This window comes from Talpa europaea (assembly GCF_964194135.1).
Source record: "Talpa europaea genome assembly, chromosome: 14".
In the NCBI taxonomy this organism is placed as follows: domain Eukaryota; kingdom Metazoa; phylum Chordata; class Mammalia; order Eulipotyphla; family Talpidae; genus Talpa; species Talpa europaea.
The window spans coordinates 79,597,337-79,615,052 of NC_140082.1; the positions used below are offsets into that span (position 1 = coordinate 79,597,337).

Here is a 17,716-nt window from a genome sequence, read left to right on the forward strand (position 1 = left end):
CCGGCAGCAGACGGGGCCTGGGCGGCCGCGCCGGGAGCACAGAGCCCGCGGGCGTCCGGAGGCGTCCGCGCCGTCGCTGGCCCGCGGCGGGTCCAGGCTTCCGCCCCGGCCGCGGCGAAAAGGCGGCGGCACCATGTTCTCCCTCAAACCGCCCAGACCTACCTTCAGGTCCTACCTCCTGCCGCCGCCCCAGGTGAACGGCCCCTTCCCCGCCGGCGCCCCGGGCCCGGCGCTTCCGGGGAGACGCCGGGCGGCCCGGGGGAGCCTCGGGGGCACCCCAACTCCTGCGCGGAGCCTCCGCCGGCTCGGTGGGAACTTGCAGAGCTCCGCCGCGGCGCCCGACCCCGAGACCTGGGCCCGGGGTGTCGCGGAGGCACGAGTCCCGGGGGGGCGCCCCGAGCGCGGCCGGCTGCCCGGGAAGCCGGGGTGCTGCGCGCGGGTGGGGACCGGGCGGAGGAGGCTGGCGCGGGCGCTTGTCGTGTTTTATTGTGAGATGCCAGCTGGAGAGCGAGCAGGTCTTAGAAGGGGCTTGGTCTCGTGGGAGCGAGTGTTGGTGGGGAGTTCCGTGTCCGTCGCTTGTCACTTGTGTCGTAACTTGGAGAACCACATTTGCTGTAGTGTCTCGCGGGGGAGGGGAAGGAGTTTTGACTTCTTTTGCTGATGTTTTTTCAGGCTGACGATAAGGTGAATTCGGAACCGAAGATCAAAAAACTGGAGCCAGTCCTTTTGCCAGGTACTAGCGGGTACTGGAGTGATGCGTTCGGGTCTGAGATTATGGTGCCTCCTAGAATCATGTGGTTAACTTTTCTCCTCTGTTGACTTTAAACTTTGTCCAGTTAGAAGTACAACGACTGAGGGTGGAAAAAAGAAAGTTGGTTAAAACTAAGCCAAGAGTAATGATCGATTGATGTTTGTCCTGGAAGTCTTAAGCATCACAGAAAAATCAAGGGTATCGCTGCCTCGTTTCCTTTTTTGTCTGTTGAATTTTTTTAAGCCATCTTTAATTGCTTAGGCAGTGAAAGTATTCTTTGTGTCTGTCTGCAACTTGGTGACTTAATGATTAACAGATTATCATGTTAACAGTATGAAAAGCAAATTTTATCTGTGTCTATATGCCAATAACAAGTTTAGTGAACTTTTAATTACTTGGCAGTTGTTTTTGAAGGTGTAGGCTATGTTTGCAAACTGACTTGTTTGGGTTTAGAAGGGGGTTTCCCAACAGGTACTGTTGACATTTTGGGCCCCAGTACTCCTTTGCTGTAAGGATTATCCTGTGCATTATAAGATGTTAGGCAGCATTTTTGGCCCTACCCACTAGATGCCAGTAGTACCCTCCTCCTCCACCTGCTAGGTGTGACAACTGAAATGTCCTCAGATATTATAAAATCTTTTTCTTTCTTTTTTTTTTTTTTTTTGACCTGGGGGTGGAGGGGACAAATTTTTTCCCAATTGAGAATCACTGGTTTGGAACAAAATTTATGTTGGAGGACCTCAGATGTAGAGATAGGGCTTGGTGGCAGATAGTTTAAAGTATATAATAGATTATTTGATTCGTATTTCAAATTGTTCGATAATTAGGAAGAGTCAGTCATTTGCTATGATTATGGGAGAGGTAGGCAGAGACTCAGGAATACTTGTTTAAACCTGAAGTATAATCAAATACCCGTTTGTGTGTCTACCATCAACATTTGAAAAGTCTCAGGCAGTACTTAAGGACAAATCTAGTAAAATGATTTGAACTTTCTTTATAGTACTGTAGTAATTGGGCAAATATTGAAACTGCATACTGTGCTTTGTGAAAGTTTATTAAGAACAAATACATTAAAGATGTTAACCTATGGTTCCATATGGTAGATGCTAACTCTTTAAAAGTTGTTTTAAACTTTATTATAGGAGTTACAAATATTTTCCCTCGAAAATTTTACCCAAAAGTATGTACTAAATAGTCCTTTGTGCTTTTACTCAGAGTGAGCAATGGAATTAATAAGTAACTTGCTCCCTGTGTCCGCTGTTTTAGTCTTAGTCATTCCAGGCATTTAAAAGTCAGCTGTGGGGAACAGCTCTTGAACTTTGGCTTCCTTTACTTTGTGTGACTGGCCCCGTTCTTAGGCTTTTATTTCTCTTTCCCATATTATAATATAACACCAACAAAGAGCATGATCTTAGCTACAAATGATGGTATTTTTTTTTAACTTTTGTTTTAGAGATGCTCATGAAAACTGTTAGTAAATGTTATTAAACTTAAAGAACTTTACATCAAAGGATTATCCAGTCTATAGAATTGACTAAAAACATAACCTTTCCACTCAAAATGTCAGAGCTTCCTGGAGAAAATGTAAGCTCATTCCTGACTAAGTGGTTTACTTGTCCTAGAAGTAGAGGCTAAACCCAAGTCTTCTCACCATGTTCATTTTTCGCCCATTGGCTCTGTGTGTACATGAAGGCTCTGGTACCCTGCATTCTGTTTACACCTGCTCATTCCTTATAGAACATTTAGCCAGTCCTAAATTAATGTGTCTTTTTTCCCCTCTTCCCAACTCCTGTTCTTATCTTCTCAGCATCACCTTCCCATTCTCTTCTCTGTTCTGATTTATCTGGGCAATAGGAGATCTTTTGTGTTTCTGCTTCACTTTTCATGTCACATTTCTCCTTTTTTTTTTTTTTAAAGATTTATTTATTTATTCACACAAGCACTGGGTACAGTCAGAAGCGCGGGAGGGTAAGAGAATTCACCAGAGCCAGAGCTGGGAACAGAACAGGCAGACCAACGAGATACACTGCTGAGGGGAGCAGCGGGCGAGACAGGAGAGGTCTGTCGCGCCACGTGGGACCCTTGCTGGCGGCCGGGGATCGAACCCGTGCTGCAGAGGCTGCGTGCAGCTTCGCAGCCCAGCGCTCAACCGCTGAGCCATCAGGGAAGGCCCCCATGTCACACTTCTGATGACCACTCAGACCTCTTTTGCTCCTTCTTTAGCCTGCAGCTTCCTGCACTATCCATGAAATCTGAAAGACAAGGGGAAATTACTGAAATATTGTTGACCTAAAGACCTGGGCTGGGTTAGGGCTGTTACCGAGAAAACTAATACTATAGCTCTGGCCTTTGTTACACTCAGAAACCAAGAGAAAACTTGGCCATGTCACCTGGGGCTTTACACAGGCACACAGAACAAGAAGCAATTGTTCAGAGATGCATGTTATGTTCAATTGCATGTTATGCTTTGGCGTAATGCCTGGGTTCAAGGATATCCTACTTCAGTTGCCCAAGGTTTGAACTTTTAATTCAATAAGCAGATGAAAATTAGAATACAAAATGAATTATTTGTATGCAGTTACCATGAGCTCTTTTGGAACTTAACAAGTCTAAATTTAAGATGATCTGCATCTTTCATTAAGAAAAGAAAACAGAAGAAACTGACTAGTAATTTAATTTAGAGTGTGGTTTATGTTAGCAATTTTCAACTTGCCTAGTTCCTGAAATTCCTTGAGATAGAAATAGTTCCTGATTCAACTTTGTGTCCCTGAAGTCTAGCAAAATGCACTGAGACATTAATTGAACGAATGACTGAATGAAAGGACCCCTCAGACCACCTATTAAAATAGTATTGTCAAGTGCGTGCATGTGCACATGTGTGCACACGTGAACACGCACACAGCAACCCTCAGATTCAGTAGTAACAGGAAGACTTATTTTATGCCATGCGTCTCTGCTTTCTCCCAGAACCATACTTCTCAACAAAATTATAGCTGACCCTGGAATTAAAATACAGCCCTCTCTCAAAGCAGCTACCTTGGCTTTCTCGTCATCTTTCCACCGTTATATGAATCTTGTTCTTTTAATGATTGTGTGTATATGTGTAAAACCACCCAGTCCTTTTGAAAATAGGAAGAGTGTGAATTTTAACGTGTATCTGTGTTCCAGCTTATATTTGTTAAAAGCAAGTATTGCCAGATCATGCTCATTGTAGATAGCTGCTGGATGGGTGGACTGGTTTCTCTTGGGTGCCTGGTTCTGTGCTAGCTGAGCTGCCTGTGAACAAGGTAACCTATATCAGTGGTTCCCAGATTCCAGCCAGAACCTGACTGGCATCAGATAAGGAAGAAGTTTTTACAGCCCTTATTCAAATTGAGAAAATTAAGAAAAATGTAGCTTTTTTTCATAAAGGTAACTCAGTTTCATTTAAAGGATTGTCCTTTATTCTGAGATTTTTGTCCTTTTAGTTCCTTTGGTACAGGTATATTCTTTTTTTTTTTTAAGCTGGCGAAATGAACACTAAGAACACTTCATTGGTTCCCTGAATTGTTTTTGTAGTATACAAAACAATTTGTGGACACTGGTTTGTGGATGCTGAACTGGGAGCCATTCAATGAGATATTATACTATTCAAGGTGCAATTTCATGAGCACTCACAGAACATGGATTTTGTCTGCCTGGGAGTCTTTCCACCATCTTCTGAAAAAAAGGCAACCTCCCTCTTTTAACAAATTTGGCTCCCCACATCTCTACCTATCCTTAGGTTCTAGCGTGACCAGTAAGGATGAATAACCTACCTCAGATAGTAAGCCTGAGTACAGATCTGCTCCAAGTATTTTCAGAGTGATACTAATGGACGAGCTCTTTTTGGTCTTGCTGTCAGTGGCCAGAATTCCAGAAAACCTGTCCAAAAAGAGTAAAGTCACACATTGAGAGAAGCAGAGACACTGACCTCATTATTGTTAGCCACTGCATTTCAAGTATCCTCCTACCTACCTCACAGATCCTTAAAAAGATCCATGACCTTTGGAGAGTTCTAATGGTGCTCAAGGTCCCAGGTTCCATTTTCCGTGAAGTCCAGCTACAAAGCCACAGAATTCCCTTTTTGCTAAGTTAGGTCCATACGCATTTGTTAACACTTTGAACTATATTCCTTAACTAAAATGTAATGAATGTGTCATGACTTTTCCAACAACCCAGTAGCTTACAGATTGTTCCTCATAACAGCCCTATCAGCTCGGGTATCGATGTATCTTCATTTACCAGAAGAGAAAACTAGTTGTAAAGGGGAAAGCCAGAATTCTAAGACCGACTTCAGGCTGTGCCTTTAACCACTAAGCAGCAGGACCTACCTGTCCCCATGCTGGTGATATTAGGGTACAGAGTTACGCTCTGGAACTAGATAGAGGGCCAACTGGATGTCAGTTTAGAGGGAGTTCTCTCGTGAGGGAAAAAGAGCTCTCTGTGGCTGTGCCCTTTCCATAGCAGGGACAAATTTTGACCCAGCTTGAAGAATGACTTTCAGACAATTTCATTTGCCAGAAGATGGACTATCTTGGGAGGCAGTGGACTTCCTGTTACTGGCTGCTGAAGCAGAGACTGGTGGAATGCCAGCAGCTTTGTTGTAAGGATGTGAGATTTGCATTGAGTGGGGCTTGGGGGCCTTGTCTCTCTCCTGGCTCTGGGACATGGATCTTTTTAAGGATCTATTTGGTAGGAGGGAGGATGACTTGAATTCTGTGGCTAACAATAATGAGCTCATTGTTCTGCAGGTATTGAGTGCTTGTTTGATGCTGCCTGGCAGAGGAGTAACAATTTGAAAGAGTCAAAGTCCTGCGCTTAGTTTCAGTTCACTGGGGAAAAGCCTAAGTAGAGGAGAATAAAGGTTGTGAGAGCTCAGAGCAAGGTCACCTGAGCCAGATTTGGGGGAGGAAGTGATGTGTGCTCTGCATCTAGAGTGCCTCGAAGTCTCAGCCTTGAGCTAAGGCTGTGGTCAACTTAGCTCTTTCCTGCCGTCTGTGATGCCTATAGCGCTTTCTATCAAGATAAACTATTCCATGCATAGATGGATAATGAATGCACTGACTGTCAATCTTTTGTAATCAATCAGAAAAACATAGCCGTGGGCCATCTAGAACATGAAAGTAGTCTTTTTTTTTAAGCGTCTTGTTTATTTTTTTTAATATATTCACGGTTTGGACCTTTATTTTTGTTCTGTTCTTGTTTTTTGCCTCACTGTCTCATTTCCTCACTTCATTATGAATCCCCCTTCTTTGGGGGTTGTAATATGTTTTGTTTTTAATCTTTTTATAGGTAGGCTTTAGAGAGATCATTGTAATGTTTTAATGCATGCATACATTGCTATTGAAAAACCAAAGTACTTGTAACTTGCCCCTTGAACTTTGAACAGTGTCATCAACTGCAGTGTCATAGCTTAGGTTTGTGCCTCACCTGTAGAAGCTCTAGAGTGTGTGGGGTGGTCTGTGGTTCCCTCCGTAGGCTGCTGCTACAGCACCTATGTCAGCATTTCAGTACTCACTTTACTCCCAACTATCAGTCTATTAGTACCTTGCAGCTCCTGCGCAGAAACATTTCTTGAACCTCCATACGTGAAATCCCGTTAAACAGGATAAAATCCAAATTTGTGAATCTGTGGTTTGCTAACTCTTTACCTTGCTCCCCTATTCACTGTTTCCGTTCCTCACTCCTCTCCCAGATCCCTTATTCCTTATTTAGGCCTTTGTTTCTGTTGTCATCACACGTCCTCTCCAGCTTAACTTCTTGCCTTCAAGATTTCCTTCTAATGTCTCCCTAAGGGCTGCGTTGCTAACCTTGCATGATTACATGCTTTGTTGTATTTTGTGTGACCTTCAGAGTCAGATCCTGCAGAGCTTCCTCCACAAAAGGATTCCTTCAAAGGAATCCGTGAGGGTTGGAATCAGCTTTTTCAGACTCCCGTTCATGTTGCTCATCTGAATTTCCTCCCATGAATCAGAAATGTTCTTAATGGCTTCAAGAATGGCTAATCCTTTCCAAAAGGTTTTCAGTGGGCTTTTCCCAAAACCATCAGAGGAATCACTATCTATGGCAGCGATAGCCTTACAAAAAGTATTTCTTAAATACTAAGTGTTAAATACTAATTCCTTGATCCATGGGCTGCAGAGTGGATGTTGTATTAGACATCATGAAACAATATTCATCTCCTTGTACATTTCCATCAAAGCTGTTGGGTGACCAGGTACAATGCCAATGAGCAGTAATCTTTCGAAAGGCACTTTTTTTTTTTTTCTTGAGCATTATTTCTCAACAGTGAGCTTAAAATATTCAATAAACCGTGTTGTAAACAGAGGTGCTATCATCCTGGCTTTGTTGTACCATTTATAGAGCCCTGGCAGAGTAGGTTTAGGGTTGAGTGGAGCCCTAGGATTTTCGGAATAGTAAATGAGCATTGACTTCAGCTTCAAGTGACCAACTTGAGCCCCTAATAGGAGAGTCAGCCTGTCCTTTGAAGCTTTGAAGCCAGGCATTAACTCCTCTCTGGCTATGAAAGTCTTCCTACAACAGGCTGTCTCACTACATTGGAAATCGGGTGTTTAGCGCAGCCACCTTCATCAGTGACCTTAGCAGGACCTTCTGGACAACTTGCTGCAGCTTCTCCATCAGCACTTGCTGGTTTACTTTTACTTTCATGTTACGGAGACAACTTCTTTATTTAAACCTCATGACCCAACCTTAAACTTTTCTCTGCAGCTCCTTACCTATTAACTTTTAGAACTGGAGAGTTACATCCTTGCTCTGGGTTAGATTTTAGTTTAAGGGAATGTTGTGGCTGCTTTACCTTTTTATCCAGACCTCTAAAACTTTCTCCATATAAGCAATAAGACTATTTTACTTTCTTACCTTTTTTTTTGTGTCACAGGCATAGTATTTTAATTTCCTGCAAGAACTGTTTCTTTGCATTCACAATTTGGCTGTTTGGTGAAAGAGCCATAGCTTTAGGCTTGTCTTGGTTTTCAATGTGCCTTCCTCTCTAGGTTTAATCATTTCTAGCTTTTCATTTAAAATGAGAGATGTGGGCCTCCCCGGTGGCGCAGCGGTTGAGCGCTGGGTTGCAAAGCTGCCCGCGGCCTTTGCGGCGCCGGTTCAATCCCCAGCTGCTCCCCAGCCACCGGAGAGGAGGGTCCCACATGGCGCGCAGACCTCTCCTGCCACTCGTTGCTGCCCTCAGCAGTGTACTTCAGTCCTTCTGCCTGCTCTGCTCCCCGCTCTGGCTCTGGTGAATTCTCTCACCCTCCCGCGCTTCTGACTGTACCCAGTGCATGTATAAACAAAACAAACAAACAAATAAAATAAATAAATAACATGCCTCTATTAAAAAAAAAATTAAAAAAAAAGAGAGATGCGTGATTCTTCCTTCCACTTGAACACTTAGAGGCCATTGAAGGGTTATTAATTGACCTATTATAATTTTAGTATTTTTGTGTCTTAGGCAAAAGTAGGGCCCAAGGAGAGAGAGCAGAGGGACCAGCCAGTGGGTCGGGCAGTAAGAACATGCACATTTATTAAGTTCACGTGCAGTCTTATGTGGGCACAGTTCATGGTATTCCAAGATAATTACTATGCTGATATCAAAGATCACTGACCACAGAGCACTGTAACATATAATAATAATAAAGGTTGAGATATTGTGAAAATCGCCAAAATGTGACACAGACAGGAAGTAAGTCCTTGGTATTAGAAAAATGGCACCAATAGAATTGCTTGATGCAGGGTTTTCATGGACCTTCAATTTGTAAAAAAAAAAATGCAATACTGGGAAGCACAGTAAAGTGATATGTGAGAAAGGAGCTGTGCCTGTAGTCAGGAACGCAAACACGGGTGAGCCATTGTGTTCTACCATTCTGATTCCCACACCCTTAGTCTCCATTGCTCTATCTTACAAATGAGTACAACCCTTCATTCTGTTATTGTTGTAAGTGCCAGCACATTCAGTTTTTAGCTTAAGTTTTCCTTGTTACTGCCATCATCATGAAATAATCTCTCTAGGTCATACAATAACTGTTGAACACTTTATGGTATGGTTGTAGCTCACACAGTATTTTTCTTTTTAAGGAGAAATTGTTGTAAATGAAGTTAATTTTGTGAGAAAATGCATTGCAACGGACACAAGTCAGTACGATTTGTGGGGAAAGCTGATATGCAGTAACTTCAAAATTTCCTTTATTACGGATGACCCAATGCCATTACAGGTGTGTTTTACTTATTTACTGTTTTATTGTCAAGGTGTTTGACTCTAAACAAAATACTGTATAAAGCACAGGTACGAAGTAAACATGAACACAGCATTTCTTTCTCCCTTACTGTAGTACTAAAGTGTGTTCCAAGATACTGCATCCTTATGATTGTCATAGCTGCACAGACAAAAAAGCCTCTTCTTTTTAAAGTAGTTATCACAGTTTCTCATTACACCTCAAAATAATGCTCATTGCAATGTTATCAGGAAAAGAATTAACGTGAATATAATTTTTTATTTCAGAAATTCCATTACAGGAACCTCCTTCTTGGTGAACATGATGTTCCTTTAACGTGTATTGAGCAAATCGTCACAGGTATGTAGTATTCTTTCTCACTTCATCAGTGCTGTTTCTACTCGGGAAGTACTCCTTGAAGAGTCATCCATCTTAAATACTTGAGTTGGAATTTTATTTCTGTTGGTTTCCTTATTTTCCCTTCATTTCTCTCTCTCTCTCTCTCTCTCTCTCTCTCTCTCTCTCTCTCTCTCTCTTTGAGTACCAGAAACATGAAGAAAATGTTTAAAAATGGCAATATGAAATGTATTGCTGTTTTTATATTCTAAGTCTTGTCTTTATAATTAAAATTTTAATCATAAGTATGCTTAGATGGTAGTGGGTTTGTGGAAAGAATCATTTACGGTATCTTCACACACAGAATTCAAATTGATCCCCCAAAGTGCTAGGAATGATAGACAAGTATGAACGATTGCAGAAAAACGGTGCTCAAGTTCTGGGTGGCCTTACAGTGATTTTCAGTAAGAGTTTTTTAGAAGTATACTAAAAAGTGAGTAATAAGAAAGAATTTTTACACATTTTTTTCTTTATTTTTCTTTTTTAGTAAATGATCACAAGAGGAAGCAAAAAGTCCTAGGTCCCAATCAGAAGTTGAAATTTAATCCAACAGAGTTAATTATTTACTGTAAAGATTTCAGAATTGTCAGATTTCGCTTTGATGAATCGGGTCCTGAAAGTGCCAAAAAGGTAATAATGCTGTTAAGTTTTATTGAGTTCTCACGTTCATACTGTATTGACCTACTTCAGTTCTGTATGGAAGTTCTCGCTTCTCAATTGCTCAGATTTGGTGATGTGTTATCAGATATCTCCTATGTAAAGTCAGTCAGGAATGTAAGTAGAACTATTTCCCCTGACTAATTTATGGCTGCTTGAAAGGATGCTATATCATCTCTTTATTTTCATTTGTTCCTAAAATCTTTAAAACTGTCATGTGAAGATTACTCTCTCTTACATTACTGACTGGTTTCTATCTTAGCTAAAATGATTGAAAAGATCGAGATATATTATAATTGAGGCTTGGCAAGATTTTTAATTTACTACCCCAGTGTTTGATTAACAAATTAAAAATTGGACTTAGGGGGCCTCCCCAGTGGCGTGGCGGTTGAGCACTGGGCTGCAAAACTGCCCGCAGCCTCTGCAGCCCCGGTTCGATCCCCGGCTGCCAGTGAGGGTCCCACATGGCGCATAGACCTCTCCTGCTGCCCGCTGCTCCCCTCAGCAGTGTATTTCGTCAGTCTGCCCCTTCTGCTCCCCGCTCTGGCTCTGGTGAATTCTCTCACCCTCCCGCGCTTCTGACTGTACCCAGTGCTTGTATAAATAAATAAATCTTTAAAAAAAAAATTGGACTTAGGTTACGTAAGGGTTAGGTAAATGTATAGTTAAGGTATGGCCTAATAATTACTGGTACTTTAAAGAAATCTTAATGAATTAATTTGAGTAATATTTCACAGGGACGGCTAAATAGTAGACACTTTTTACTTGGTTTGTTTTTTCCCTGCATTCCACTGAATGTTTATTGCCTACTCATGGAGTAAGATTCAAGAACAGAAATCCTCCCTTCTTTGATTCCGTGGATTAGTTTGGCAGAGGAATGACACTGCTGGACCTGCTCCAGTCTGTGGTGTGGCAGATGTAGAGAATATTAACAGAATTTCCAGGAGAAACCTGCTCCCATGTATTGGGAATAGAGGAACAGTGTCTTAGTGAAATAGGAAGTTGCTTTTTCTCAGAAATGAGGCAGCTTTTGTACCACCCAAAAATAGATGCATTTGTTTTGCATTGTCAATAGACTTATTGCAGTAACTTTTCTGTTGCTATCAAAATGAGGCTGGAAAAAAAGATCATAAGGCAGCTGTCTTCATACACTTTGGTGAGGAGGTAGATTTAATTTTAGGACTAGAACCAATAGTTTGAGATGACTATCTTAACATGCATGACCATGGGACTAGGTTTTCTAGCAAAGTGATAGTGGGTTCTATGGCTAAAAGCTTTCAAATAGCTCTGTGTCTTACAACATGTTTCATTATTGAAAATTTAACTGGATCACTTAAAGTTCTTTTCAGGTGTTTAATTCTGCTGTTTTTGATTTTTGGCATTTTACTCATTTGAGATGCCTATTTTTATATAGAAAGACTTTATAATTAATTAACTAGTACACTGTATGTGAATATTTTAGCCAGGTTGCTGTCTTGATCTTCAATACTTGTAATTTAATTAAAGCATCAAAAATCTACTTATGAAAATCTTATTCAGGATGTATAGCATCTCGATAATAGGGATACCACAGAACTTAGGCAGTTGAGTTAGGACAGGATACTTTTTAAGTAATGAAATGATCCAGTGGTCCGTTATTCTTCAGAAACTTAGATCTCTCATGGTCTATTATATTTTTCAGACTATTTCAGTAATTGGAAATAATAGTATTTTGGCTTAGTTTCTCGAGCCATGTGGTGGGATATTTGTTGGTTATTTTTGATATGTGAGGCAGTGTCCAAATTTAGTTAAGAAAATAAAGCAGAAGGGGCCTCCTGGGTGGTGCAAGGGGTAAAGCACCGCACTATGAAGCAATCCACAGCATAAATTCAATTCCCAGCCAGCCAGGGAGCAACCCACATGGCGCGGCAGCCCTCTCCTGTCTCACCCACTGCTCCCCTCACCAGTGTATTTCAGTCAGTCTGCTTGTTCTGTTCCCCACTCTGTCTCTGGTGAATCCTCTCACCCCCCCCCCCCCACACACCTCTGGCCTGTACCCCAGCTCTTGTATGCATAAATAAATAAATCTTTAAAAAAATAAAAAAGAAAATAAAGCATGAACAAATGAAAAATTACAGGACAAAGTAAAAGCATAAATGAATAAGTACCAAATGAATGAAATTGGTAATAAGTGGTCTGGAAATTCAGGCCACCTCTTATCTGTTGTGCTGCTGATAACTGATAAAGGGGCTTCATTGAAGTGTGTATACAAAGCAGGTGAGTCTGACTTTCTGTACTTTCCCAAGACCAAGTTTCTCACCAAGTCTTTCTCCTCTGTCTTAAAATATGAAAGATGTGCTACCTTAAGCCCAAAAGAAATGCACTCTTTTTGTCTTTTCTACAGTGCTGGGGGTCAGGGATAAGTAGAGGGGGGCAAAAAAGAGGCAGTAGAATATGGAATCTTTTCCCCGGATCTGCATATTTTCAAACAAGCTTTGACTGCCAAAGCTTATAGGCTTTATGAGTTAAAAACAAAAATTCTAGCATAGTCTTTTATTTCAAGTGAAAGTTTTCATCTAATGTTAGTTAACAGCTGGGAAGATACAACTTGATTTTATCATCTAGAAATTTTGAATGCTGAGTTTTCTCTGGAAATGTTTCTATTTTTACAAGTTGTTTCAAAATGACCACATGCATAGTTGAGTTCTCTGGTAGGTAAACCATTGGTAATTTTGAAATATGGGAAGCATTTATATTTCTGTTTGAAATATGAAATCACGAAATACTAAATTGGTTCACATTTTGTTAAATGTGAAGCCTCTGGTAGTCGAGTGGGTGTTGCCTGAACTATGTCAGGACTGAATTAAATGAGTTTTGCTGCTGCATGCATTAGCATTCACCCTCATTGTTCTTGGGCTACCACAAGAAAATAGCGTGTTTGGGAAAGGTCTGTATAAAGAAAAAAGAAATTCGATGATGCAGAATTGAACATCTAAACTCAGAACAACTTTGAGCCACCATTTCCTTTTGAAGAACTTTTGCTCAAAGCGGAAAGATAAATTTGTTTTTAATGATTTATCACTTTAAAATATATCTACACACACACACACACACACACACACACGAGATGGTAAGTGAAATAGATGCTCTTTGTGTCTACTTCATTTTGCATTTATTTAGTTGATTGTGAGTCACTTGTTCAGGCATACTTTGTAGAAATGAAAATTCAGCTCGTCTATTTAAAGTTGACCTTTTTCTGAACTGTCATTTTTACTTTGACTCTGAGACTTAACTCCTTGGTGGTTGGTTTTCAGACGGAGATTTGCCAGTGTGCTAGAACTTGATGAGGTTTGAACTTCTTAAGTGCTGTACCTCCTACTAATTTTAGAGGAGAGCCATCATCTATGGGTACTTCTGACTTCTGTCCAGACAAAAAAATCATCAACCTTGGTCAAAAAAAAAAAAAAAAAAATCACTTCAAAAGTAGTTTACTTATTTTCCTGCAATAAAATATTTACCACAATTTGACATCTTTAATACCAAGAGTTTCTTCATCACCAGGGCAAATAACTATTTCAGAGGGAGTTTTTAAAGATACAAAGTTTAGTTTTTTTTAAGTATTTTTAATGCATAGGGAGGACACTACAAAATTTAAATGATTTTATATAGAAATAAAAGTTCCTTTTTTAAGCCTTTGAAACTCTTAGTAATAGAAAAAAGGAATGTGGACATAGGCTTTAACAACAGTGTGTATTTAAAAGTTCAAGGAAAAGAACCCCTGGCTTGCTTTCTCTTTTCAAGAGGTCCTGTAGTAACAATGTAATCAAGTCGTCTGTGCCTTTTTCTGGATTCACAAAGATACCCCTTACTTAAGCTTTACAAAAATAAGTTATACACACATGTAATTACACTCCCAAAAAGCAGCTTTAGTTTAAGTCCAAAAATCAACCACTGAGTAAGTGATTAAACAAAGTTTCAGTATCACAGTATTTTTTTATAGCCTTCTTTAAATGCAGATGTTTATTAGGACATACTCACTTGTTTTCTAACCTTTGGACTTTTGGAAGTGGGCTGCATTATATTTTACCTAGCAAAATGACTTTTTGTTTTTGCTTTGTGGCCAAATGTACATATTCCATAATCAATGATCTTTTGTGTAAACACTGCCTGTTGATTCTTTTCTGAATGTCTTAGAGAAAGTGATAGACTTGTACTATTGAATTGGAGCATTTCCATTACAATGTTAATAACTAGCTTTGTCAACAATATTTTTAGTGCTGCTGTTATCATAAAGTACCTTCAGAAAGCTACTAAAGAGGTGGCAAGAATGCAAAGGTCTTCGCCCTTTATTCAGATTTACACAGAGATGTCCTTCCTGATCTGCTTCTCTATAAATAATTAACCTACTTCTCCCTGTCTGTAGTGCTTCCTATACCCTTCCCTTCTGGATCTTTTTTCTCCTTTAGCACTTAAATTATTTAACTTGATGTATTTTTTTCTTCTTGTTTAGTGTCTGTCTTCCCCACTAGAATGTGAGATGAGTGAGGACAGGGATTTGTGTCTGTTTTGTCCACTGCTGTAGCCCCAGGACTTAGAACATGATGGACGTTCAGTAAATATCTGTTGAATGAATGAGAGATGGGGCATTACCATGAAGGAGCTGAAGGAAGTAAAACCAAGAACTCCAATGCCTACTTTATATATGGATAAACCACTCACATAACTCTTAACATGAATACTTTGGAAGTACAGCTACATAAGCACAATGAATGAAAGAGACACAGTTGGAACTGTGCAGAGAGAACAGAGGTTTCTACAATAAATGGTTCAGTCTGGAAGATTTGTAAGAGATTAGAATTGAACAGAGGTGACAATTTCAGAGAGAGCATGGTTGGCTAGGCAGAATGTGGCTGGAACTAAGAGGAGATAGCTGGAACTAAGTCAGATAAAATATGGCAAGCAGGTGTTTCTCTGACCAGAGACTACTGAGAAGGTGAGGGAAATCAGACAGAGGACAGCCAGTTTGGTGAAAAGTTAAAAATAAGATATAATTTATTCAGTTATCTGGTAATCACATCAGATTATCCAGGGAGCAAAGTTACTAGTCAAAATTCCACTTTCAGAAGAGAATTCATAAGTGTTACGGATTTTGTTTTAAAATGTAGGAAAGCCCACAGAAATGTCTTAGTGAGTATAACTTAAAGATGTGGCTATGGTAGTGCAGGAAAATGGAAGAAAAATGAAAAATAGTCTTGAAAAAATTGTGACAAAGCTTAAAGGTTAAATATGGTCAGAGGAATAAAAGTGATGAGGACTTTTGCTGCAAGAAGAATTGCTGTCAGGAAGACTGTTGGGCAGATTGTAGATCGCTCTCTCCTAAATTTTTTATGTGGAACTCTCATAGAAAGATCTCTATATGCATCAGAAAAATAAGACTATTACAAGATGTTTCAAGCAGTCTTTGTCGATGGTGGTTTTGGCCAAAACTAGTAATAAACCCTGTTCCATTGATTGTATGTTTTAATTTAGTAACACATGAAACCTTTGTTTATAGATAACTTTTTAAAAATGTTTTAAAGACGAAGCTAACACATGCTTAATAGAGTTTGTATCAATCTACCCCAAATACCAATAGTTTGACATGGACTAACAAATTTTTCTTTCTTGCTCACTAAGGAATTTCATTCTGGCTTAATGCTTTTCCATCTAAGTGATATTTAATATTTTTAAGTAAGGTCTTTTATTCTTTCCTTGCATATGACTTTAATTTCCTCTTTCCTCTTTGTTCATTTAAGACTTTTCTCCCAGCCTAGTCCAGGGCCTTGTAATCATAGAGCCCCATCCTTCTTACTTTTCAGTAGCAGTTGAGATAGTAATAACCATATTCCCATGTATGGAGCCCCTCCAGCAGCCAGGCATGCATTTAGATTATTAATCTTTATCAGAGCTAAGGGCATTGTCTTTATTTTACAGATGAGCAGACTGATGCCCTAGATAAACTGACTTGACACAAGTTTCATGGCATGTGCATGCTCGAGTTAGGACTCACACCCTGACATGTTTGATTGGAAAACCCATGCTTCATCCACCTCAAGCACAGTCTCAAACTATTTTATTTTAAACTCAGCCTTTATTTTCAAATGTACTTTTTTGAGCCACCCATGTCCTTCTGGGTTTCTTGCTAATCGTGTGTGTGTGTGTGTTTGTGTGTGTGTGTATCAAGTTTAGATTTTTTTAATCCATGAGGTATGAATATTTAACTTTTCATACCTTACATTAAATTGTCCATATTGTTGGTATGAAATCATTATAGTCCACTAAAAATGAAACTTTTATTTTAGGTGTGGGTATGTCATGGCCTTTTGGAGAAGGCTTCTGTAGTTTTCAAGTTTTATTAATTTGAATAAAATTACTTTCCTGTTAAAATTCAACTCAGCAGACATATACTGAATAGTTTCCATGTACTCACTAAAGATTAAACAGTATGTGAGGGTCACAACAATGAATAAGATATCTGGCCTTAAGGAGCTCTTTCAGATTCTAGATCAACAGAAAACTATGTAAATAAGTATCTATAATTACTGCCCCAAAATGATGCTCCCAATAATCAAGGCCTTATTGTACATTTCATTTAACTAAGTGTGTTAAAAATCAAATTCTAAATGTAGAATTTTTCCTAGGTATGCCTTGCAATAGCTCATTATTCCCAGCCAACAGACCTCCAGCTACTCTTTGCATTTGAATATGTTGGGAAAAAATACCACAATTCAGGTAAATATGAAAATATTAAATATTGTGACTAACTTTACATTGTGTAAATTTTATTATGTTTATCAGAAGGCTTCAAGTACATGAACTTTAATGATTATAGAATGATTAGCTTTTTAACTGCTAGAGAAATAAGCACTATAATTAACAGAGACAGTATTTGTCAGATTATTTCTTAAAAAGTGACCAGGCCGAACCCTGTCACTTATGAACCACTGTAACATAGGCATATAAGAATCATGTCAAATAATTTTACCTATATCAATGGCTTGCATGTTATGATGAAGGAAGATACACTTCCCCCTCTCCCCCCTTTTGTAATTGATAGCTTGAGGTAAAGTAATCTCCTCTTTTTTAATTTGATCTTTTAAGCAAAAAGTGAAAAGATAGTTAACGCACATAATCCTTTCTGACAAAGTTTGATTTCATGCAAAAGTTGAAGTGGTTATTTTTTAGTGGGCTTCAATAAAAAGTCAAAATAATGACTTTCTATTATGGAATAAGAATGATGAAAGGAAGAGGACCATTTGTCCAAAGGACAGGTGTATTCTGTGCATTTTCGTAAAGTTCTTTCCACATGTCTGTGTCAGCAGTGACATCACCAAATGAAAATTCCAGATGGTTGTATAATTTTGTACTTTCTTTTTACCTACAAATGTAACTTTAAGCAGCCACTTTAAAAATCTCATGAAAGGATAGATAGGAAACAGGTCATGTCTCATATTAACCCCTTTTTGGATTAGTAACCACTTGTCTACTGCTTACTGAGGCATTTATGCCACTTTTTATAGAAGAAAAATAAGTTCATTACATACTTAAAATGAGAGATCATTCAACCTTGCTTCCTATGGATGGAGAACTTACAAATTATTACTAGTAGTAGATTTTTTTACAATTAGTTACCTAAAAACATGGT

General features: G+C 39.4%; 1 protein-coding gene across 1 annotated transcript in view; it reads left to right on the forward strand.

Annotated features, from left to right (window-relative positions):
* MTMR10 (myotubularin related protein 10) overlaps positions 1–17,716 on the forward strand; it is a gene marked incomplete at its 3' end in the record, with an annotated part of 40,232 nt that continues 22,516 nt past the window's right edge. Inside the window, exons 1-6 of the mRNA XM_084253900.1 lie at positions 1–193; positions 673–733; positions 8,864–9,000; positions 9,288–9,360; positions 9,884–10,026; positions 16,713–16,803. Coding sequence (XP_084110026.1) covers positions 134–193; positions 673–733; positions 8,864–9,000; positions 9,288–9,360; positions 9,884–10,026; positions 16,713–16,803 — 565 coding nt within the window. The 5' untranslated portion in view covers positions 1–133. The remainder of the gene's footprint in view (positions 194–672; positions 734–8,863; positions 9,001–9,287; positions 9,361–9,883; positions 10,027–16,712; positions 16,804–17,716) is intronic.